The following is a 27,064-nucleotide window of genomic DNA, read 5'->3' as shown; positions in this document are numbered from 1 at the left end:
CTGGAACCTAAACCTTTTGCAAAATTTGCAAGATTTCTTTGATTTCTAGCACTGCCCCCACCATTTCTTATTGAACAGAATTTTTATAGGGGGGCATTGTTGGGTCACTATATTTATTTTTGTTCGTGAACTCTTCCAAGATCCAATTTGTAGCATTAGCCCACACTGTTAAAGGTTTGGCTGATTTCTCCTCATCCCACTAACGCTTCTCAGCCTATGATTCTTTCATTCACTCATCCATGTGTAGCCAGATCAGGCAGTTGGCCTCAGATATGAAAGTGCTTGGTACTCTTTGCTCACCTCTCAAGGGCTTGTTCCAGTGTGCAGTTTAGTTCAATTACACATTACACTTCATTGATGTTTAAGGAAAATATAACTTTTAGCTTACACCTAGCTTTCTTATTGTTATGAAGGTAATATTAGGTTGGTGCAAAAGTAATTGCGGTTTTTGCAATTGCTTTTAGCCTTTTAAACCGCATTTGTTTTTGCATCAACCTAATAGCCGTCTTTTTTGATCTTTTGCATAGTATCTAAAAGTGGAACTTCTGCTAGGTCTTCTTAAAGCATAATAGAGCTATGTAATAAGCACAGGATACCATGACAGTGAATAACATCAGGGTTACCAGATTATTTTGGACACCTCTGCTAATCACTATTATAGCAACCTGTACTTATTCATAGTCATATTATAACTGATATGATGTAATTATGAGTTTAATACATGGAGGCAGGAACCATGACTATTTTGTACAATATTGTGATCTCATTATTCTACTAACAAATATTTATGGAATGAAGTATTTCAATTCAATAATAATTTTGGAAAGTGTGATAGTGGGCCAGAAGCTATCCATCAATTAAATATATCCTTATGTGGATCTTGTAAAAATATTTTTGTGTATTTTTTTTCCTCCTAACTGATTGTGGCCTTACATTTTGTAGTCTTATTTATTTCTAATATTTTCTAATTTCCACAAAGCATGATAACGTAGCTTGTTTATATATTTAGAATTTTAAGATTTTTAATTTGATTGCACTAAGCCTCTGATTTTCTTCTGTAGAAAAAGAAGTCAGTGAGATAAAATTTGTGACCATTGTCCACAAGCAATAAATTATTAACAAAGAACTGCTCACACAATCTTGATTTACAGTTTTTCTTGATGTGTATAAACAAGTATCATTACAATAGTAACCTTATAATTGAAGGAATGTTTATCTCAAGAGGATATTTTTTATAGAAAGCCATCTTGGGTGATGTTTTCGGGTGCTTACGAAGGTCTCAAATTTAGTCTTTTGGTTGCAAGATTGTTTTCTTTTTAAAAACTTTGCATATAAAAACAGCTTTGGGATAAAAATAGCTTTGGAAAAATAGCTTTATGTTTAGTTTCCTTTGCTGAATAGAAAATGTCTTTATTGATCACTTTTGGGGTAGTAAGTGGGATTGTAAAACATGCATTCAGAATTAAACTACTGGCTTGAAACATTTATCTTGGAATTAGAGCTAAATAGCATTATATGAAAGATAATAATATAGGACCAGAGATTCCCTTTTTTGGGGATCTTTGTCAGCTAATTGTGTAGGAAGTCTACAGAGAGACCAGGTTGGAAAATTTTAAGTATTAATCTATTAAGGAATGTGGAAGTATGGGAGAAGCAGTGGTTTTAATGAGGAATCGTGCAGGGGAACTCTTTATCTACCATGAGAGACAGGACAACATAGTGTTTAAATACTGTGGGTTTTAGAGCTAGACTGCTTGTGTGAAAATCCTTTTTTTTTTTGCTGTGTTCTACTCACTGTGTGATCTTGAGCAAGTTACTTAATTTCTCTGTGCCTTCATTTCCTCATCTGTTGAGATAATAATAAAACTACCTCATATGGTTATTGTGAAGGTTCAATGAATTTTAATTCATTAAAGTATTTAGAATAATTTCTGGCAAACAATAAATGTTATTTGCTGCTGCCGTTGTTGTTGTTGTTGTTACTACTAGTACTACTACTACTACTACTACTACTACTACTACTATTATTACTATCCTTTTTCCCCGAAAATAAGAACTAGCTGGACAATCAACTCTAATGCGTCTTTTGGAGCAAAAATTAATATAAGACCCGGTATTATATTATATTATATTATATTATATTATATTATATTATATTATATTATATTATATTATATTATATTATCTAAGACCCAGTCTTATATTATAGTAACATAAGACTGGGTCTTATATTATAGTAACATAAGACCGGGTCTTATATTAATTTTTGTTCCAAAAGACACACTAGAGCTAATTGTCCAGCGAGGTCTTATTTTCGGGGAAACACGGTACTACTACTACTACTACTACTATTTCCAGTACCACTGGCATCTTGTTTGTTGGCAGAATAATTCTGCTACCTGGTAAGACTGACTCTTGACACTTCTCTTGCAGCTCAACTGAAGTTGATGACATGATTCGTAAATCGACAAACTTGTTGCTAACCAGGACGCTGAGCAACTCTCTGCAGAATGTCATTAAAAGGAAGAACATTGGACTTACTGAGGTAAAGCTGCTCTCGACGGAGGCAGCCATGTCCATGTGTCACAGATGTCCGAGCACTGGGGGTTGTTTGTGAATTAATTACAACTTTCTGTATCGTTCGTCATGTTTTTCCCTCATGTTCTTCCTAATGGTGAAAGTGAAAAATAAATGCCTGGTGATTTTCTTTGGCCACCTTGGAGAAACCCATTATTATTTTTTGAAAGTCACTTTTTTCCCCCTCTCCCATTGTTTTCACTAGTTTAACCGGTTTTCCTTGCTGAAGCTATGGGGTTAAATTTGTATTATTTTCCACTGATTATATTTTAAAAATTGTTGGTTGGAGAATGTATTCAACATCAGGTTCCTATCCAAATGAGTGGCAGTTCAAATACAGCGTACAACATGAGATCATATTTTGCCGGCAAAAATCACTGATGCCACGGATATTGGCCTTCAGAGTCCTTGGTTAATGTTAGACTTAGATTTTTGTTTTTGAGATGCCTCATGTGTAGGAATGGAAAATTACTCTTTATTAGCATGTCAGTCTGGGGATTTGGGATTGAGGAAATGTGAGAGAAAGGCAATTGTCACATTTCTGTGGCAGCTTATGCAATCTCACAAAGGGAGGAGGGATATTGTACATATTAAGAACAGTATCTTGGCAAAATGAAGATTTGGCGCATTGGCATGGAGTCCTAACATTTCAAAAGATGTGAAGTTTCCTTTCTCTTGGAACCCAGGATTTCATGGGAGCCCCAATCTGCCATTTTAGGGAAATTATAGTGCCAAAAGTGAGAGCTTGGAGGAATTTTTTTTCACAGGAAAAGTGAAAGGCTGTTGGCCATCTGTTTTACCTGTGGAGGTAGAGTAGTTGGAAAGGCAGTTGCTCTAGGAAAAATTGGCATTTTCAGATATACACTGTCAAGTATTATAGTGAAAGTCAGGAAATGGTTAATGATACTGACCCATACGTACAGACAGCTGGAGGCCAGGTGAACATTTACTTCTGATTTTGGAAAGATTGCTTTTTCCTCTGTGTTAATATTTAAAAATATTATAACGTGGACATTGGCAGTGACTGAATTCTACTTAAAACAATTTTTTTTGTTTTTTACATTTGAATGTCACATTTGACATTATTTAGGACAGTTTCTTCATTTTGCAGATCTTCCTTTTTATTGTCATGTGTAAAAATATTAAGTGTTGCTTTTGTGTGTCTGAGAATAGGCTAACTTCATAATCAGGGAGGCTACAAAAAAAGGAAAGTTGGAGTGAATATTAGGAAGTCTCGCTTTTATTAGATTGTACTGTTCTACTTTTCTGAATCGCAAGTAGGACAGGAAGTTTGTTATTTATTTTGTAAACTATCTCTGCATTGTAACGCTTGATATAATTCTTCTATGCCATTGAATTTAGCAGTCAGTCTCTTAAAAAGCTATTTTAAACAAGTAACATAGCAGGAACATGGTATGATAGAAAAACAGCTTTGGCCTCAGAAGACTCTTGAGTTTAGCTGTAGTTGTACCATTGATTTACTGTGACATCTTAAGAGAAAGACCTGACTTCTTATTTCTTTGGTTGTTCCTGATTCCACTGTCCTTTTCAAGGGCACTGCACAGATCAGGTAATGATAGCAAGGAGCAGTAGGAACTTATCAAAGAAGTGTGTCATCATTCTTTGCAGTGTTTAAATGATTGCTAAATGTTATTCCTTAGTCTCTGGATCTCTTTAGGCAAATATATTTTCATTATCAATATCTTTGTATATGAAATACAGCTAGCAAAATTATAGAAATGAGACCTAAGTCCGGGTTGTTTTTATTTCCCCCAAACTTATTCACTTTCACTATATGTATTGCCTTCCATGTTGATTTAATTATTTCACCACTACAAAGACAGATACTTTTTACAGGAGGTCCATAGTAGCATGGAAATTATTGTTAGAGTTGGTTTTGTGACAGGGAACAGACATCCACTAAAACAATAGAAGTATTATAAGTACACAAAACTCAAGAATCCTATTTCAGGTTCTCAGACAATTCTTTTAAGACTTAAAAGTTCCAATAAGCTAATGTCTGTCTGTCTGTCTGTCTGTCTGTCTTTCTCTTTTTCAGGCTCTATGGTATCTCATCTCTCCTTTTGCTGTCTACACAGTCTATCCTTTTATCTTTTTCTATCTGTACACACCGTATTTCTTGCTTTCCTCATGGCTTCTTTGCTTCCCCATGTTGAACCAACTCAATATTACCTTTCAGTTCTAGCACCTACTGTAACTTGGAAGCCTTGCTCTCTCAGAGCAAGTGCACTTATCCCTAGTGCAATTAGCAGGTACAGCTGTTTTCCTAGGGCTGCTTCTTCCGGGTCTGTGGGAAGAAGGGCAGTGGTTAAGAGTATATGTTCTAAAACAGCGTGCCTGGATTCCAGTTCTGGCTTTCCTCTTAACAAACGTGTTCTTGAGCAAATTACTTGGCTTAATGTATAAAATGTGGACAGTAATAGCATGTATTTCACTGGACTGTTGTTAGTATTAAATTAATATGTAAAGTGCTTAAAACTGTGCCTGATACGCAGTAAATGCTCAACGCATATTGCCTGTTATTAAGAAAGAAGTCTGGGCAAGTAATGATTGTCAGGTCTAGTACAGAGATGTAGTTTTTCAGTTAAGAGAAGTCAGTGATTGGAACCAGATACCCTGTCACGATAAACATTCAGTGCCTATTATGTGACAGGCACTGATCTAATCCCTAAGGATAAATCAGTGGACAACAACAAGCACAACCACCAAAAAGATCTTGCTTACATTCTAGTAGCAAAAAAAACCACAGAAAATCGATCAATCAATCAATCAATCATCTAGTATGATAAAAGATGGTGAATACTATGGAGGAAGAGAAAGAACCTGATTTAAGAAAATCAGGAATCTGTGGAGATTCAATGTTGATCTTATTAAAAAGAGCAATATCTTGATGGTGAGTTGTCAGTGAACAGGAAAGATCATTCTTGGCAGAAGTTAGAACTAGAGCAAAGGTCTGAAGGTAGTTAGGTTATTGGCAAGTGCAGGGATGATAAGGAAGGGTAGCCGGAGTGGGGTAAGCAAAGGGAAGGGACGCAGAAGATTAGATCAGAGGTACCAGGGATTCATCGTGGACCATTTTAGAGGGTTTGGCTTTTATTTTGAGTGAAGTGGGGAGCCATGGCAGGATTTTGATTAATAACATGGTATGACGTATTTCAAAAGGATTGAATTGACTGTGGTATTGAGAATACACTGTAGGGTATAAACAGACCAGTTAGGAGGGCTATGACAATAATCCAGTGAGATTTGATGGAAGGTTTTGTTGTAGTCATGGAGATGAAGACAAGTTATCAGATTTGGAAAGTGGAGACAGCTTGCTTTGCTGATGACTGGTTGTAAAGGAAGTGAGAAGTGAGGAGTTGACGATAACTCCGAATATTTTTTGATTTGAGCAACTAGAAGCCTGCATATACTATGAACTAGGGTGACAAAAACTTCAGGTAGAGCTAAACTTGGGGTGGGGGAAGATTAGGAATTTGGTTTCGGGCATGTTAAATTTGTAGTGTTTATTAGACTACAGTTTGAGATATTGAGTAAACAGTTGTATGTATGAGTTTGGAGTTTGAGAAGGAGCTTTGGACTGGAGATAAAAAATTTGGGAGCATAAAGATAATATTTATAACCACATGACTGGATAATATTGCTGAGGGAATTTGTAAAGATGGAGAAGAGAAGAGGATGAAGGGCTGACCCTTTGGGCACTCCAATATTAAGAAGTCAGGAGAAGAGAGGAACCCACAAAAGAGATTGGGAAGGAGCCACTAGGAAAGTAGGAAAAAACCAAACCAAAACAAAAACAGAAAGAGGAGAATATGGTGTCCTGGAAGCCAAGTGAAGAAAGTATAGCAAGAAGGAGGGAGGGGGTCAACTAGGACAAATACTACTGATAGATCAGCTAGGATGAAGATTAAGAATTACCATTGGACTTGGCAACTTGGAATAAGTAAACTTCGATAAAAGCATTTTTAATAGAATTATGGTAAGGAAACTCTGATGGAGTTTGTAAAAGAGAATGGGTCCTGTATAGAAAAATTTCAAATCATTTATGTAGATATTACCCCCTCAAGGACGTGGTGCTTAGCTTTCCACCCCTTATGTGTAGGCTGTGCCTAGTTATTTGCTTCCTAAAAGTAGAGTATGGAAGGAGGGGAACAGTTACTTCACAGTAAAAAAACATGACAAACCCTACCTCAGCCAGGTGATCAAGGTTAACATTGTCAGTGACAAGTTGTGTTGATAGTGTGATGATATGATGTGATGAAAAGGCACTTCACCTCTGTGGTCTTCCTTCCAAAACCCATGACCTCATTCTAACCATGAGAAAAGCTTTAAACCCTAAACTGAAGGGCATTCTGCAAAATACCTGACCAGTATTCAACTGTCAGGTCATCAAAAACAGGAAAGTCTGAGAAACTCTTACAGATCAGAGGAGCTAAGGCGACATGATAACTACTTGTAATGTGGGATCTTAGATGGGATCCTGAAAAAGGTAAAGAGCATTAGGGAAAAATGAGTGAAAGCTGAATCAAGTGTGTTGTTCAGTTAATTGCAATGTACCAATGTTGGTTCCTTAGTTGCTGCAAATGTACCACAGTGATGTAAGATGTAACAACAGGGGGAACTGGGTGTGGAGTATTTGGGACCTCTTTGCAACTATTTTGTGAATATAAAATCCTAAAATGAAGTATTTATTTAAATTAAAAAATTTAAAGAATGGAAGAGAGGAATTGGAGACAGCAAGTATAAGACGACTCTTTCAGAGAATTGTGGTAAAGAGGTAAGCAAGGCATGAGGTGGTAGCTAGTAGGGGAAGTGGGTTAAGCAAATGTTACATTTTATTTTTTAATAGGAGAAGTAACAGAATGCTGTTTCTGATGAGAATGATGCAACATAAAGCAAAAAGTTGATGATGTATGAGAAATGGGGAAGCCTCTAGAGTAATGTGCCTAAGTAGAATCTAGTGCACAATTAAAGGGATTGGCTTTAGGTAGTGTGAAGGTCACCTCTGGTAACAGATGAAAATCAGTATGGGGATGCAGATGGTGGTGGTTGGGTAAATGTGTTGGTGGCAGAATCCAAATGCTTAGTTTTCCCAGTGAAAGAAAGGTCTTCAGCTGGATGTAGAGATCAAGAGCAAATGTTGGGGTTGAAGGAGAGAGAAGGGACTTCTGGGTGTATGGAAAAGAGACTTGGTTTGTGCCTGATTTTGTGATGATTTTGCAGCATTGAGTGTCCACTCTGGCTAGTGGATGTGAATTAAAGTGAGACTGGCCAGCGTAGTTGTATATTTTCTTAAGCCATATTTAGTTGGAGCTATAATGACTAAGTCCATATCAATAATAGCTCTCAAGAATTTGGTATATATTATTCCTGATACTTTATTATCTATATTGCTATTTATATTTAATTATAATATATTTATTATTTCTTTGGTATGACATTGATGTTATTACCTCAATTTTAAGATGATGAAAGATAATATCTTTGCCTAAGCCCACACAACCAGTAAGTAGTTTGGAAATAAGATTTGAGATAAGTTTTGAAATACATTTTCTTTTAAAAATAAGATTTGAAAAATAAGTTTTAAAATATTATTTCTTTTGTCCTGAGCCTTTGCTCTTTCACTACACTAATTTTAAAAACACCAATATCATGGAGAGAAAGGAAATAAACTACTAGTTTGTTAATCTCAGAGAATTAGTTAAGTTTGAAAGAAAGTTTTAAGATGAATCAAAGGGCACCCTACTTATTTGTGAAAAATGTATTGATAGAAGGATTTAAGATATAAATTGGATTAAAAGAACTTATTTATTACAAATGATAGACATATTATACCTTCACTTTATTTAAGTCACTATTCAAATGTCATTTCCTTAAGGAGGCGTTCCTTGACCATCTCGAAATAGCTCATTACCATGTCACTCCTTACTCTCACTCCTATTCCCAGTGCTTATTACCACCTGACATTATACTGTGTGTTTATATGTGCATGTGTTTACATTAATGTTCATGAGGTTAGGGACTTTGTTTTATGTATAATTTGTATAGCCATATCCCAATTCCTTGGCATGTAGGACTTCTTAATTGATGAAAAAGAGAAGAAAGAAAAAAAAAAATGAAAGTAGGTAAGTAGGTTCTTTAGGGTAAAGTTAGAGAAGTTCAGAGTTCCTATTAGTGATATCATATTGAATATTTATATTTTTATGATTATAGTAGTGTCCCAGGAGACCTGAATAAATCACCAATGCTTTGCATTTACCCTTTGTTTTTAATATATTAGATCGATCACCATAAGGTTATATCCTGTGTTATTTATCTCCCACGTACCATTTGTGTCTATCAGCTGTTGTCGACAGCAATGATATTGCAAATACTATGTTAAAACATTTTATACTTAAGTTTTGTCAAATATAAGCTCTGTACTAGACCTTTGAATTTGGAACCTGTAGTTCCAAGTATTTTAGGTATTGGCCTTGGAGATGGTATAAAATCAATAGTTGATGCACCTTTTTGTATCCTTGCTGGGGCGAAATGCAGATTAAAAATTCCTTGAAGTCCTAGGGATACCTTATTTTTGTAAATAAGAACCACTGCTGCTATTTAGTTCTTTATCTTCTTGCAAATCTAGCAGTTGAGAAGCACATTGGTGGTGTGGGGAGGAATGTGACTTGTCATTTACTGGCTTTGTGTTAGTTCTTTGGAGATTCAGTGTTCTAAACTCTGCTTTGGGAAGCAGGATGATATCAATTGTAACGTAAGTAAATGTGTGTACCCCAGAAATAGTTTATAGTTGGGAATGAAATCTTCTTCTTAGAATTTAGGGCTTAATTTTGAACTATTAAAGATGTTGAAGACATTTTTCTTTTCTGGAGTTTGTCAAGAATGTGGACATTTGTCTGTCATCATGGTTCAGGCTCCGCTGGGGTGTTTCAGCAGGTTAGAGGAGTGACTTTCGCAGTCTATTCTGACTTACTACTCATTAGATTCTCCGTGATACTAGGAGGGAGAGACAGAAAAACATTCTGCTTCTTCATGGTTTTTAACCTAAGTGACTTCTGTCATTTAGTTTTGAGAGTTGATTGTTTGCCTTATAGTAGTTTCTTTTTTTGGCCCAATTCTCAAAGAACTTTATATAAGACAACCAATATCTAATCTGCTGTTAGTTCCATGTCCTTGAAACAATGTTAAGGACAGTTTAGATTGCTGCAGTGATATATTTTTATAAGAGAGTGGGAAGTAGGGGTTAAAAATATCAAAGGAGCTCAAACTCTGATGGAAGTTGATATCTGAAATTGCTTCATTTCATCCTTACTTCAAAATTACCCCCAAAGCATCTGGCTTTACATTTGTAAATGCCCTTGTAAGGATGTTGGTTAGCTGTCATTCAGAAGTAGAGATCACTTAGACCTCATTAGCAGACAATATTCCCTTTGAAAATGACATGGTATCTACTGTAATCCTAGAGTGTTTTAATAGTCTATTCTATGCTCAGCAATGAAACATTTCAAAAGTGACTGACAGCCAATTGATGTAATTCATGGTGATCTTTTGTGTTGACAGATCTTTAAAAAGTCATGGGAAATTACTACTGTACCCAGTGAAGCCGCCTCCTTTTTTTTTTTTAACTGCCAATATCCTGCAAAACAGGACAATTTTCTCTTTGACTGCCACTGTTTTTTATTTCGATAACATGACACGATTCCTCCTTATTATTAGGATTTCTTTTGATAGATAGAATGTGTTCCCTATAGGTAATGCTGGTTTTAAAATAGAAATTCTTCAGTTCTCCAAATTAACTCTCTTACTTTTCTGACTTCCACATCAAGACAACCTTGCCAATAGCCACCATCCTGCTCAGGAAGAAGAGTAATTTAATTTAGCCAATTAAAAATTATTTTAATGATTTTATTCGTCCTCTGAGGGAGAAACACGTCAAAAGGAAGAGTGTGATAAATTGCTTGTTTTCGGTGGGTGTTTTTTCCTAGAGCACTCTAAAGCTAAAAGGCTGATGTTTGGGGTAATTTTATAGGAGATGGTATCTGTGTCCAAAAGTCAAGGTCTCCAGATTCAAACTGAAGGAGGAAAGGGCCTACTGATGAATATGAACTTGTCTGATGAGTTGTGGGGAATAATACAGAGATCTAGTCCCAACGTTGCCCCGACTTTTCATCTTTGTTGTTTGTCATCATGTTTCAAAATTAGCTGTTTTCCTCAGATGTTTTAACTGATCCTTAGGGGAGTAAAAGGTACCTCTTCCTTTTGTCCTCTCTATTACTAAAGCACTGTCATTATGAACTGACATGTATACTTGTATTTTGAGAAAGAATTGTGTGCTTTAGCCCTGTGCTGGGTGCTGTTGAGGAAGCAAGAATGAACTTTCTGATTGTAGTCCTATTAATATTTTTTGTGTAATATTCCACAGTATAATACTTGACTTTTATTGAAGTATAATTCCAACTTTTAAGCATTGTTTTGAAATATTGTTTGACTGTAAAAATGTATAAAACCTCCCTTCATCTTTAGTTCCAATTTCCCCTTTGTGTCATCTATCCACTCTCCCCCGGCTCGCTATCTCACTAGACTAAAAGAAGACCTTACATCATCCATAGCCTTATACACCACCTGCCACGACCTTACCACCAGAACATATTCTCGTGAAAATGAAAAGTTAAAGATGTAGAGAAGAGAGACAAAAACAGGTTCCATTCCATGTTCTCTTTGTATTTCTTTTAGACTCTGGGGAATATGAATAGTTTTCATAGTTGAAATAAGTAGTAGGTACCACTTTTTTTTAAATTTTGTTTTTCGCATAGAGTAGAATCAAAGCCTGGATGGGGTCTATTAGATGGCAGACCCAGAATCTGTTTCAGCCTACTGTACTTAAACATGTAGCACTCCAGGGCTGCCATCTTTTGCTATGATAAAAGACACCGAGAGAAGTCATTTAAATGAGTCCATAATTGACAGTAGATACCTGGATTTGAGTCCTAGTCCCATTTAGGTTATGTGATCTAGAGAAAATCATTTTATTTTTGTTTCTGGTATAGTAAAATGGAAGTAACATTTACTCCCACTTAATTTACTTCTCCAGGGTGCTGGGAAGACATTGTAAGAAAATGAATTGTGGAATGCTTTACAAACTTTAATTCTATACAGATAAGAATGGTTTATTATTCCTCATTCTCCCCTCAAAGTAATTTATAGATGACTTTTATCTTACCAGCACTGTCTTCTTTAAGGATTTTTTCTGTAAGAAAAGAGAAATAGTATTAACAAAAGAATATTTAATCCTCACAATAACTCTGTGAGTTAGACATATTAACATTTTACAGATAAATAAACAGGCTTAGAGAAGTTAAGAAATGTTCTCAGGATCAATAATTTGTAAATAGTTAATCCGCTGGTTTCTCTGACTTCATTGCCCATATTTTTTATTTCATAGACTAATGCAGTTTGTTAATGTACTGCAGTCTATTCCAACATCTGTCTGTTCATCATGCCTAGTTTTAAACTTCTTGCCATTTCAATGATTCTTATTCTTTTAGTGCCAGTTTATTTATTTAATTTATTTGGCAATGATTTAATGCCAGGCACTATGCTATACACTAGCAGTTTTTGTTCTTAGTCTAGTCTTTTTTAAACAGAAAAAAACATGTTGAAAATAGGATGATAAGAGCTCCTATAGTGGGGGAAATACAAGACGTTTTGGGAAGTCCGTGAAGGCTTCTTAGGTGAAGTGACACCTCAGCCCATGCTTTCAAATACGCTTTGTAGAACACAAATGATCTCTGCCATCATGCCTTTTGTTTGTCTTATACCAACAGATTCATATTGAGCTATTTGTCCTGGGGTGAATAGTCAAATGACTTTTACATGTGTTTGCCATTTTCCAGCTTGTCCAGATTATTATCAATACAACACATTTGGAGAAATCCTGTAAGTACTTGGAAGAATTCATCACCAACATCACTAATGTGCTTCCAGAGACAGTCCATACCACCAAGCTCTATGGCACCACAACTTTTAAGGTGAGAAGGCCCTACCTACAGTATTGTAGAACTGCTCCGGTATCCATAGTCTGGGGTGTTCTACCTAACATGGCTTTGTTTTCTCCAGGTTGCATAGTAGTACGATTCATAAATGCTCTTGAGAATAGGTGTTTATGAACTCCTTAGAAAAACAAATACTAATGCTAATTTTGGGGAGTTTTAAAAAAGTCTACAACTGTGTCCATTAAATCTTCTTTACATTTTGTACGTGAAAATGGCTATTTCCTCAGTTGGCGCCCATCACAGTTAAGAGTTCTTACATATGGACTGGATGATAGTGGTTATAACTGAAATTAACATCAATGAAATGTTTTAAGTTTGCTGTTCTCTCTTTTCTGTGTCCTGTGTCCAATTTTTTTTTTCACCTGACTTTTAAGTGAGAAATTTCTGCCCCTTGCTATTGTAGTTAACAACTTTATAATTATTTCACAAGGCCACAGCATTAGTTTTGACCCATGGTTAAATCAAATGGGAAAAATGACACCATTGTGGATCAAAAGAAGGATCGATGGTAGATGAGTTTTTGGAGAGTAAATGCCTTAATTTCAAAGAGCCTTAAGAAACTCCTTTATTTTGCCATATGAGCCTTCAATAAGTCTTTTTTGTTTTTTAACATTTTTTTTTTATTAGTTTCAGGTGCTCAAAGCAATGTAATAGTTAGACATTTATCATTTATATCCCTCACAAAGTGATGGCCAAAAAAGTAACAGGGCAACTTCTTAAACACTGAAATGGTACATTCTGACGTAAAGCCAAACGTGTATGCTTTGGGTTTTTGTTACTGTTATTATTATTTGATTATTTTAGTCTTGAAACAAGTCTATGTCACCTTTTTGAAATTCACTTGTTTATATTAATTAGGCATAAAGTTGTAGAGTTGAAATCATGATTTATGTCCACTGGTGTCTACTTTTTCCTATCTTTTTATCCTGTTTCTCTATTATTGGTACCTCCTCTTGAGAGTAGATTTATGAGAGGAAATCAAATTTGATTCATATTGCTTATTACATTTTATGAGAGAGAAAAATTGTTTGAATTATCTGCTCTTTTTCTGTTATAAGAAAAAGAATGAGAAAGACCTTGAATAGCCGAAGCAATCTTGAGAAAGAAGAACAAAGCTGGAGGCATCCTGCTTCCTGATTTCAAATATATTACAAAGCTATAGTAATCTAAACATTATGGTACTGGCATAAAAACAGACACATAGATCAGTGGGACAAAATAGAGAGCCCAGAAATAAACCCATGCATAATTGGTCAGTTAAGTTACAAAAAAGGAGCCAAGAATATAAATTGGGGAAGGGATAGTTTTTTTTTTAATAAAAGGTGTTGGGAAAACGAAACAGCTACATGCAAAACAATAAAACTAGACCCCTATCTAATAACACACATGAAAATCAACTCAAAATGGGTTCAAGACTTGAATGTAAGACTGAAACATTAAACTCCTAGAACACATAGGGAGGAAGCTCCTTGACATTGGCCTTGACAGTGGTATTTTGGATTTGACACCGAAAGCAAAAGCAACGAAAGGAAAAATAAACAAGTAGGATTTTATCATGCTAAAAAGCTTCTGCACAGCAAAGGAAACCATTAACAAAATGAAAAAGCAACTGATGGAATGGGATAAAATATTTACAAATCGTAGATCTGATTTGTAATATCCAAAATAAAGAACTCCTGAAACTTAATAGAACAAAACCAAGTAATGTGATTTAAAAATGGGCAAAGGAACTGAATATATATTTTCCCAGAGAAGTCATAGAAATGGCCAACAGGTAAATAAAGATGTTCAACATCACTAATTATCAAAATGCAAATGAAAACCACAATGAGTTATCACCTCATACCTGTTAGAATGGCCATGATCAAAGAGACAAGAGATAAATGCTGGCAAAGATGTGAAGAAAACTTTTGCACACTGTTGGTCGGAATGTAAACAGGTACAGCCACTGCGGAAAACAGTATGGCAATTCTTCAAGAAATTAAAAATGGAACTACCATATGATTCTACAATTTCACATGTGGATGTATATTCAATTGGAATAAAATTATCTTGGAGCGATATCTATATGCTGACATGTTCACTGCAGCATTATGTACAAGATCCAAGATATGGAAATAACCTAAGTATCCATCAACAGATGAATGGATAAAGAAAATATATGAAAAAAAAATATATATATGTAATGGAATATTATTTAGCCATGAAAAATAAGGACATAATGCCATTTGTGACAACATAGATGAACCCTGAGGGAATTATGCTAAGTAAAATAAGGCAGACAGAGAATGACAAACACTGCATGTTAGCATTTATATGTGGAATCTTTACTAAAAGTCAAACTCATAGAAACAGAGAGTAGAAAAGCTGTTGCCAGTGGTGGGGCGTGAGATAAATAGATGTTGGTAAAAGGTACAAACTTTCAACTATAAGATGAATGAAGTCTGGGTATCTAATGTAAAACATGGTGACTATAGTTAATAATACTGTATTGTATAATTGAAATTTGCTAAGAGAATAGATTGTAAATGTTGCACTTAAAAAAATAAGAAAAATATGTGAGGTGATAGATGTGTTTAATAATTAGATGGTGGGAATTTTTTCATAATATATATGTATATCAAATTACCACAGTGTACCTTTTTAAAAACTTATAATTTTAATTTCAATATTACCTCATTAAAGCTGAAAAGAATTAAATGATCAGCCACAAATATTCTTTATGTATTTATATGGTTAGGTCAGCTGCTGGATGAGTTACACGTTCAAGGTGTGACCATGAATTATTTGTTTCAAATTACCTATAAAATTACTTCAAATTTATTACCCATCATATTATATGTGTATCATTACTTATAAACTTTTGAATAATGTCTTACTATATTAATATTGATACAGTTTTAGTGAGGAAGAGACTTAGTTAATAAAGCGGCCCCAAGAATGAGTATGTAAATATAACAAGCACTTTAAGAACTTCAGGATGACCTGAGGCAGTTTTATGAGAATTATAATTACTCTTATATATTAGCATTATTATAGAGCCTGGGTAATACTTCTGTCAAAAAAATATTTCCACTTGATTTACTGTGGAAGCCAGAATTTCTCCAGGAAAGAAAATGTGGGTGGGACTATAGTTGAGTGTTCAGCAGAGAATAAGGATTTAAGAAATTAGAACGTGAAATTCATTTATAGTTGTGTATCATATGGAGACTATGTAATATGTTCTGCTACTCTTTCCCTACCCCAGCTCAATTTTCTTATTTCAAGGGCTTTTCAAATTATGGTCAGATATCCTCCCAGAGGATGGCTTGTGTATTTTGTTGTTGCTTTAGCTTTAAAGTTGCTGAGGGAAAATTAAAGGCAGACAGGAAGCCAAAGGGGTTGAGCAGCCAGTTAAATACTTAGTAGAGGAGAAGTTCTGGAGACCACTAAAGGTCATGTCCACAGTGCTTATTGGAAACACTGATTACTTAAAACACATTGAGAGTTTATTTTTACCAGGGCTGTTTCAGACCAGCTAACGCGGAACTCAGTATAAACATGGCAATTATAATAGCTACAAGTTGTGTATTTTCCTAAGCTACTGTTTCCAGAAAACTTTCCCTCACAGATGGAAACCTTTATGCTGAAAAAGGGGCAAAAAGACTCAGAAGGTCTTCAAGGTATTTTTCTTACAGAGTTCCTTCTGTTGCCATATGTGTCATAATCCAGCAGGCATTCTTTGCTTTCTTGGTTCATAGGAATTTCTTCATTCTTACAAAATAGCATGAAGGCATTTTTACTAATTTTCTAAGTATTATTATTAAATATTATTAGTAAATATTTAGTAAATATTTACTAATAATTGTGTACCTACTATGCAACAGTATGGTATTCTTGTTTAGAGAGAGAAAAAATACTTGGTCTTTGGATTTACAGTTTATAATCTACAGGAATGACAGATGCTGTAAGTTCTATAAAGAGCTATGTGAAAAATACTAGAATGATACAATACAGACATTAAATCCCTCATTGATTCTACGTTTTTATAAAGCATCTGCTACATGTCAGGCAATTTATAGGTATGAACTGAAAACACAAGTCTCCTGACCTTACGGAGCTTATAGTCTAGTGCTACTGATAGATGAGAAACAAACAAAAATGAAATTTAATGTCAGGTAGTGCTAAGAACTAGGAAGAAATGTAAATGACCTGAATGAAATGACAAGTGGAATTATTTGCATTTCTGATAGATAAGCATTTTGGTCACAGGGAACATTACAATAGTAAGTATTGGTGTGTTCAAGGAGTAACAAGGGAGTCAGTCTGGCAGTGATGTATCTGTCAGTGGTGGTAGGAGTGGTAAGAGACGAGATAGGAGTCAGATAATTTCTGGCCTTGTAGGTCACAGTAAATACTTTGGATTTTATTCTGAAAAGAAATATGAGGCCATTAGAAGACTGGGAGTGATGGTGATAAACTGATTTGTATATTAATGGGTAACACTGGTTGCCATGTGGAAAATAAATGGATTATAGGTCAGTAAGAGTGAAAGAAGAGAGTCCAATTTGGAAGTTATTGCATTAGTGTAGGTAAGAGATAATGATTGCTGGGACTACAGTGGTAGAGGTGGAAGTAATAAGAAATATTTTTGAAAGAAGAGATGGCAAGTTTTACCTCTGGATTTGGCATGGGGTTATAAGAGAAAGAGTAGAGTCAAAGATGATTCCAAGATTTTGAACTAAGCAAACTGGGTGAATGGTGGTGCTATTCACTAAGATGAGGAACAGTGAGTGAATACAGATTTGGGGAGTGGCCATAGAATCAAGAGTTCCATTTCTGACATATTAAGCTTGAGATATATAATAGTTATCTGCATAGAGATATTAAATAGACAGGGCAAAGTTCTAGCTGGAGATTAAAATTTAGAATTCATCAGTATCAAGATTGTATTTAATGCCATGGGCTGGATTTTTTGGGGGAATTGACTATAGATAGAGAAAAGCATTGAGCTCCAAGGGAAATCAACACTGACAGGCCCAGAAGAAGAGGGGAATTCCACAGAGGATCAGTAGTACTTATCTCAGCTTTGAGACCTTCCAGGAGGACTTCCCAGAAAAGGCACAAGTTGAAATGGGTCTTGGGACCAGCAGATGTCCAGATGGAGAAAGGATGAGGAGAGAGTAAGGGGCATTTTTAGGAGGGGCAACTACATGTGCAAGATGAAAGAATAGAATATAACTAGGCATATTCAGTATGAGAGGCTTCTAGCAAGGGTGTGTCGCATTTTTAAAAAGAATCATTTTACCTTGCCTAATTAAAAGAAAGGAAGGAAAAAAAGATGTAAGAAAGGAAGGGAAAGAGAAAAGAAAGGAAGGAATACATCACAATTACTTGAAATTTATAATCAGAGGAAATTAAATATCTAAAATACTTTGTTTAATTCTGTGCTAATGAATTTCAGGACCTAAATGAAAATATGTGATTAAAATTGATTTAAGAAGATAAAGACAACTGACTAATAACTATGAAATAAATGAAAAAATTTCTTAAAATTGGGCAAATCCACGAGTTCACCAGTGAATTAAGTTACACCTCATGAAACAGAAATTGTTGTAGAATTCAAGCCTTTGCAGACACAGAGAAAAAAGGAAAGTATCTCACTTCACTTCTGCTAAGTCAACGTAACAATGATTCAGAAATCAGAAACCAAAACAAATAACCTGAACAATTAAAGGGAAATATTGGTATAAAAATCATAAACAATAAAATGTCAAACAAAATCATATGTATATAGAAAGTAGGGATAAAAGTAAAGATAAGAGAGCAAGGATGATTAGTGTTTGAAAATTGCTTAAAATTATTCACTAATAGATCAAATGAGAAAATAATATGTGAGTATCTAAAAAGATACTTAAAAGGAAGTTATAAGTCAACATCTCTTCCTGCTAAAATCTCTTAGTAAGCCCCACTAACAAATCCAGGAGGCAGAAAATCAGTAAGGATATAGTTGAATTAAATGGTGCTGTCAATCAACTGGATCAAATTGATATTTATAGAATACTTTGTCCAACAACAGCAAATACACATTCTTCTCAAACTCATAAGAACATTCACCAAGACATGTCCTGGGTAATAATACACACCTTAACAAATTTTCAAGAATAGAACTCCTACAAAACTTGCTCTCAGACCACACAATTAATCTATGGAACTAAATAACAGAAAGATAGCAGGAAATTCCCCAAATATTTGGAGATTAACCAACACACTTCAAAATAACACAAGTCAAAGAAAAAGTCTCGTGAAATTACAAAGTATTTCCAATTAAATGAAAATAAAATACAACTTATCAAAATTTGTGACATCAGTGAAAGCAGTGCTTAGAGGGAAATGTATAGCATTAATTGCATATGTTAGAAAAGAATAAATTTCTAAAATCAATAAGCTTCTACCTTAGGAAACTAGCAAAAGTAGAGCAAATTTAATCCAGAGTAATCAGAAAAAAGAAATAAAAATTAGAGCATAAATCAATGAAAATGGATAATCAAGAGAGAAAAATTGGTGAAACCAAATTCTGGGTCTTACAAAAGAAATCAATAAAATTAATAAACCTTGGTCCAGACTAACTAATAATAAAAGAGAGAAGACACAATTACTAATATCATAAATGAAAGAGGAGCTATCACTACTGATTCCATGGACATTAAAAGAGTAATAAAGAAATACTGTGAACAACTCTATACCCACAGTTTGATACTGAATATATGTGAGGTGATGGATGTGTTAATTAACTTGCGGTGGGGAATCCTGTGACAGTGTATACCTATATCTAATCATTACATTCTACATCTTAAATATCTTACAATTTTGTCAATAATACCCTAATAAAGCTGAAAAAATTCAAATATTTAAGGAAGAAATTACATCACTTCCCTACATTTTCCAAAAAAATTGAAATAGAGGGAATACTTTCTAACTCATTGCATGAGGTCAGGATTACCCTAATATCCAAACATTAAAGAAAGAAAAACTACAGACCAATATCTCTCATGAACATAGATGCAAAAATGCTCAACAAAATATTAGCAAATCAAATCCAACATGTATCAGAAGATCGTGCAGTTGATCCTTGAACAACTTGGGGGATTATGGGTGTTGAGACCCTGCATGGTTGAAAATCCATGTATAACTTTGACTCATTAAAAACTTAACTACTAACAGCTGTTGACCAGAAATCTTACTGAAAACATAAAAAGACAATTAACATATATTTTGCATGTTATATGTATTATATACTGTGGTCTTACAATCAAGTAAGCTAGAAAATGGAAAATATTATAATCATAAGAGAAAATATGTTTCTAGTATTTATCAAAAAAAATGTGGGTATAACTGGACTCACGCAGTTCAAGTGTCAATTGTATACTACGACCAAATGGGATTTATTCCAGGTCTGCAAAGCTCACTCAGTATTCAAAAATCTGTTAATATAATCCATCACATCAATGGGCCGAAGATGGAAAATCGTACAATCATACCGATAGATGCAGAAAAGCATTTGACAAGAGTCCAATACCTATTCATGGTAAAACCTCTCAGCAAACTAGAATAGAGAGGGAACTTCCTAAACTTGGTAAAGAACATCTACAAAAATTTTACAACTAACGTCACTCGATGGTGAGAAACTAGAAGCTTTCCTGCTAAAATCAAGAAAAAAGGAAAGCATATCCCATCTACCACTTCTAGCCAACATCTAATAAGACAGGGAATAAAAGACTTACAGATTTTAAAGGTAGAAATAAAACTGATTTTGTTTGCAGATGACATGATTGTCTAAGTAGAAAATATGAAAGAATTAACAACAAAAACAAACAAAAACCTATGAGAAGTAATAAGTAAATATAGCAAGGTTTGGGATACAAGATTGGTCTGAGTCATTTGCTTTCTTATTATACCAGTAATGAACAACTGGAATTTGCAATGAAAAATGCAATATCATTTACATTAACATAAAAAAGAGAGAAGTAGATATAACTAACAACATAAAAGAGGTCTGTGTGAGGGAACATATAAAACTGATGAACAGAAGGCAAAGAAGAAAGATCTAAATAAATGGAGATATATTCCATATTTATGGATAGGAACACTCAATATTTTATCAAGATATCAGTTCTTCCCAATTTGATCTATAGATTTAACATAATCTCAATCCAGATCTCAGCAAGTCATTTTGCATCTATCGACAAATTGAGTCTAAAGTTTGCATGGAGAGGAAAAACAGCCAGAATAGCCTGTACTGTATTGAAGGAAAAGAATACTGGAGGATTTACCCGACTTCAAGACTTACTAAAAAGCTTCAGTAATCAAGAGAGTACAGTATTGGCCGAAGAATAGATGACTAGATCAAGGGAACAGAATAGAGCGCCCTGAAACAGACCCACACAAATATAGTAAACTGATTGTTGACAAGGAGTAAAGTGAATTACTTTGGAACAACTGGACATCCACATGCAAAAGAAAAAGTATAAATCTAGACACAGATATTTTCACAAAAATTAACTCAAAATGTACCATTGACTTACATGTAAACCCCAAACTATAAAACTCCTAAATAGTATAAGGGAGAGACTCTTAGGGACCTTTCATTTGGCAATGACGTTTTAGTTAAAACACCAAAAACATGATCCATCAAAGATAATATTAAGTTGGATTTCATTAAAATGAAAAACTGCTCTGGAAGAGACCTGTTAAGAGAATGAAAAGACAAGCCACAGATTGGGAGAAAATATTTGTACAAATGCATATCTAATAAAGAACATATCTAAAATATACAAAGAACTGTTAAAACTCAAAAATATGTAAACAACCCAATTTAAAAATGGGCAGACGATCTGAATAGACAACTCATCATAGAGTGGAGAGGGAATTTTAAATTAAAATAATGAGATACCACTACACAACTATTGCAGCAATTGACAACACCAAATGCTGGAGCAATAGCAACTCACTCATTGCTCGTGCTAATGCAAAGTGGTAGTGCTATTTGGAAAGGCAGTTTGTCAGTGTCTTACAAGGCTAAACAGTGTTACCATGCAATCCACCAGTTATACTCTTTGGTATTACCCAAATGATTTAAAAACTTATGCCACACAACAACTTACACATAAAAGTTTAGAGTAGCTTTATTTATAATTGCGCAAACTTGGAAGCTACGAAGATAATCTTCAATAGGTGAATGGATCAACTGTGATACATCCAGACAATGGCATACTATTCAGTGATGAGAAGGAATGAACTATCAAGCCAAGGAACGACAGAGGAAGCTTAAATGCACATTGCTAAGTAAAAGAAGCCATTCTGAAGAGCTGTATACTGTATGACTCCAACATATGACACTGTTAAAGGCAAAGTTATGCAGAAAATAAAAAGATTCGGGGGATGAATGAGGGAGGTATGATGAGATAGAGCAAAGTGGGGTTTTAGGGCAGGGAAGCTATTCTGTATGATACTATATGGTGAATGCATGACATTACATGGTTTTTTTGGTACCTATAGAACTGTACAATACAGAGTAAACCCTAATGAAACTATGGACTTTAGTTAATAATAAATTATGAATATTAGTTCATCAGTTGTAATAAATGTGCTGCCCTAGTGCAAGATATTTTAATAGGGAAAACAGTGGGAGGAGAATGGCGGCCAGTATAAGCAAATGGTCCGTATTTTCTGCTCAATTTTTCGTTAAGCCTATATTTCTAAAATACAATGTTTAATAATTAAAAGAAAATTCTTAGGAAAATGGGAATTCAAGGAGAGTTGATTGTCATACAATTCGATTATCATATTTGTAGATAGCTTATTATACAAGTATTTAAAGATCTAAGCACAGAAGTGCCCATTGAAACCTTGTTCATATAAGTAAACATAGCCAATGCCTATGTTATTGTTTGTAAGCACATTACAAAATTTGTAGCCATTAAAAAGGTGAAAATGGAGAGAAGGGTAGGAATTAGAAAGAAATTTAGGAGTTAGGATTTACAGGACACAGTGATAGAAAGAATGAATGGAATCCAATATGTTGCTTAGATCTCAGCCTTGGACTGAACTGAACAGGTGAAGAGTGGGGATTATGATCAATCTAATTCTGGACCTAACTGTGTTCAAAGTTTCTGTGGGTCATAATGCCCAGGAAGCAATCAGATATTCTTCAACAAGATAGTCTTCAACAAGAGTGAGTTTGGACAGAGATAGTGGGAGCCATAAGAGTGGAAATGACCCAGCAAAAGTGAGAGGATTAGAAGCCAGGAAAGTAAAACCTGAAGAAAACCATGTCATGAAAACTGAAGGAGAACACAATTCTAGCAGAGGATGTTTAATAGAGATCAAGTAAGATCAGACTGAAAAATGAGTACTGGATGTGGTAGCATGGAGGTCCTGGGTTACCTTGGACCAATCCATGTTGATGGATTGCTAGCATTGGAATCCTGATTGTCCTGGTGCAGTGTAGACTCTTTTGTTCTGAAAATATTTTTCTTAGAACATTAGTCACATAACACTTCTTAGAGTCTTTTGTATGCTAGTGTACTTCAAGAGTCTCTTAAACGGAGTTTCTCAAACTTCTTTGATCTTGGAACTCTTTTGCTGTTGTTTTAGTATTTTTCAGGACTGATGTTACTTAGAGCACATTTTAGGGATGTACCTACCAATCTTTGAAAAAGCTTAATGACAAAGAAACTAGAGAGGTAGGATAGTAACTGTGGGAATAAGCCTTAAGTTGGATCATCAGGATACTTACAGTAATCGAAGTGAAGAGACTAGGGGATATAGAGAGGGTGGTATTACAGGAAGCGAGGTTCCTGGAGTCCCAGAAGAGATGAAAGGGCATAGAATCCTGAGAGTGAGTATAGTTTTGAACAGAGATAAGAAAGTCAAAAAGGATGCAGAAAGCTGAGGACAGTGCCAGTTTCTCTATTTGGTGAAGCAAAATAATAGCTTGTCTTGCAAACACAAAATAAAAAAGACTCTACTGTGCTTTTGAAAAAGGAAAATTCCTGGAGACGATGATATTACTTAATGTTCCCAATTCTGTTACTTAGTTGATATGTGTGAGATGTCTCCAAGCAGAAATTTCTGTTTTGCTTATGTTGGAAGGCTGAATGATTTTAAAAATTTCATTATTTTACAGGATGCCAGACATGCCGCTGAAGAAGAGATTTATACCAACTTAAATCAGAAGATTGACCAGTTTCTCCAGCTGGCTGACTACGACTGGATGACAGGGGATTTGGGCAACAAAGCCAGTGACTACCTAGTAGACCTCATTGCCTTTCTACGTAGCACGTTTGCTGTCTTCACACACCTTCCTGTAAGTGACAATTGCTTTCACTTTGCCCATCACACAGAAAAAAGTTCTCTTAAATTGGTGAAAGCTGTTTGTTTCTGTTTCAGCCAGGAAGCTTTCCAGGATATAAAAGTTCACACTCTAATTATTCATCCCTTAACAAAGATTTGGAGACATCTTCTCTTACTTTTTCATTGACTTTTGCGTTGTGTTTATTTTGAAAATGGCTCCTAATAGTATGTGTACTTATATTCCTTCTAACTTCAGAATAATTTGTGCAAACACCTAATGAATACCATGGTAGAAATAGAAGAGAAACTTAGGAGTTAGAATTTCAGACATGTATCTTTTAGTTCTAGAATGTCCATTTCATTTTTTTTATAACCTCAAATTCTTTGGTAAAATTCTCCATCTTTTCATCTAATTTTTTTTTTGTATTTTCTCTATCTTTTCTCTATTTTCTTGAGTATATTAATTACAGTCATTTTAAGTCATTGCTTACTAATGCTAATGTGTAGTTCACCTACATATTGCTGGATTTGTTTCTGATTTCTTTTTCTTGGTTGTCAAGTAATGTGGTCCTATCTCTTCTTACTGTTTTTTTGGTTGATATTAGGTTGGTGCAAAAGTAATTGTGGTTTTTGCAATTATTTTTAACCTTTTAAATCTCAATTACTTTTGCACCAACCAAATAGACATTGTGTTTAAAATATGTACAGAGGTTCAGGTGATATTGTGGAAACCAGAATTGATTCACTCTTTCCCTTACTAAGTAGGTTGAATGGGTGGATAGGTTGTGGTTTGAGCCTCATCACCTTAATCAAATCGATGGACTGATCTGGGTCAAGCTTGGGTTGCAGTTGTAGTGTACCTTTGGTTTGCCCCTGTGTTTCCCCGAAAATAAGACCTAGTTGGACAATCATTTCTGATGCGTCTTTTGGAGCAAAATTAATATAAGACCCGGTCTTATTTTACTATAATGTAAGACTGGGTATAACATAACATAACATAACATAACATAACATAACATAACATAACATAATAATACCAGGTCTTATTTTACTATAAGACCAGGTCTATAATATAATATAATATAATATAATATAATATAATATAATATAATATAATATAATATATTACCGGGTATTAATTTTTGCTCCAAAAGACGCATAAGAGCTGATTGTCCATCTAGGTCTTATTTTCAGGGAAACAGGGTGGGATGCACTTCTTCAGAGCTTTTCGTGAGAACCTGGCACATCATTGTCTCTTCAGCACCAAAAGGACTATAGAAATTGCCACTTCTCAGAGAAACCTTATCATTTCAGCCTCTTCCTGCCTTTTTCAATTTTAGAATTTGGTAAATGTCATGAGAAGGAGTCTTACCCTGATCAACAGTTGCCAACAGGAAAAAAAAATGTGGTTGGAGACCGTAAATGTCAATTTACCTCTCTCTCAAGAGTTTTCAGCTCCTACTTGAGATTTTCATTAATCCACCCACGAATGAGTCTTTCACTCTGAAACACTGTAAGACTGTGGGAAATCTTACTTTGCTTTTCAAAGGTTTGGGCTTAGACCCTTATTTTTCTCAGCTGTGTAGCTTTAGATTTCAGAAAGGGTCTTGCGGAGAAAACTGGCCCTCCAATCTCCAGTTTTGGCACTTCGGCCCTATGGAAGCAACAAAAATTCAGTGATTGTTTTTCACCCCTAGATCTTAACAGATTTGCAGTCTGTTCCAATGCCTAGCTTTTGCAAATGCTGCCAGGGAGAGCTGCAGTTCCTCAGCTCACCTTGAAAAGGTCTGCCTTCTTTGTAGTTTCATTCTCTTTAGTCCTCATTGTTTCACATCTTCTGGTATTTTTAACTATGTTTTCTGTAAGTTTTTCTTTATTGCCTTTCCTAGTGCTTCCTGGGAGCATTAACCTACAGAAAATTAGGTCGTTGCATCCTGCTTCATCTTGGTGCCAAAGTCAGACCAAAGTAGCACGAAAGAGCAAACAACAAGCTAATCTTACAGTTATGGATAAATAAATAAATAAAGTTTTAGCAAGTCTTTCCAGTGTTTTAAGAAGGCAATTTAGCACTACAATGCAGGATTTATTCTAGAAATGCAAGGATGGTTTGATATTTAAAAATCTGTTAATATAATTTATCACATTAATAGGTGAAGGAAATAAAGTATATGATCTATATATATTCTTAAAAGGTGTTGTATAACTTCCAGCCTGCATTCCTGATTTAAAAAAAAATCTTACTAAAATATTAGCAATATAACATTTCAATATTGCTGACATGATAAAGAACATCTATATGAAATTCAGCAACTACTATAGATATAACAGTAGAACACTAAAAATATTTGTTTGCATTAACATCAGAAGTATAGTAAAGATGCTTCTCACAACTACTTTACAATTTCTATCAAATAAATAAGGTAAAAAAGAAATAATTTATAAATAGTGTAATGAGCCACAATATTATCATTATTCATAGGTTTTTACTATATAATTGGATAATCCAAGAAAATCAACTGAAAAATAATTAAGACCAATGAGACCTTAGTTGGTTAGGTGGTTAGATGATCCACAAAGAAAACAAATCAGCTTCTCTTATATTAATAATATTGTCATAGAAAATACGTTGCAAAAAAAAATGCCTATTCATTTTGGGGGCATAAGATATATGATTTCTATGAGTACAATGAACAAGTAATATGTGAAATCAATGTGAAGAACATGTCACAGAGTCATTTAAAACAGACTTCATTATGTACAAGTACATACAGTGTTCTAGGATGGGAATATTTCATATTGTACAGAGTTTTTCTAAAATTAATCTAATTACAATGAATATCAAGTGAATTTGATGATGGTGGGTAGCTTTGGGAGACAAAAATGGACAATATTTCCCAAATATGAAAAACAAAAATAATGAGTGTGGTCTTTCCTGTCAAATATAGGAATACTATTATAAACCAAAAATAGTTTAATTAATATCATTCTCACACTGGAATAAACTAATAGATTAAAGAGATAGAGTATAAAATCTGTAAGTCGTTCGAAGTATATGTAAGAATTTAGTATGTGGTAAAGGT

At 34.5% G+C, this 27,064-nt stretch overlaps 1 protein-coding gene across 2 annotated transcripts in view; it reads left to right on the top strand.

The window, feature by feature from the left end:
- The window catches only part of EXOC6B (exocyst complex component 6B), a 626,283-nt gene that overhangs the window by 354,710 nt on the left and 244,509 nt on the right, over nucleotides 1–27,064 (top strand). For both annotated transcript variants that reach the window (XM_074332164.1, XM_074332163.1), the window contains 3 exons: nucleotides 2,434–2,545; nucleotides 12,492–12,626; nucleotides 23,818–23,997. In XM_074332164.1, coding sequence (XP_074188265.1) covers nucleotides 2,434–2,545; nucleotides 12,492–12,626; nucleotides 23,818–23,997 — 427 coding nt within the window. The remainder of the gene's footprint in view (nucleotides 1–2,433; nucleotides 2,546–12,491; nucleotides 12,627–23,817; nucleotides 23,998–27,064) is intronic.

This window comes from Rhinolophus sinicus, linkage group LG05 (genome assembly GCF_036562045.2).
Source record: "Rhinolophus sinicus isolate RSC01 linkage group LG05, ASM3656204v1, whole genome shotgun sequence".
Classification (NCBI taxonomy): domain Eukaryota; kingdom Metazoa; phylum Chordata; class Mammalia; order Chiroptera; family Rhinolophidae; genus Rhinolophus; species Rhinolophus sinicus.
Note: the sequence above shows the minus strand (reverse complement) of the source record. Positions and strands in the feature narration are given on the sequence as shown.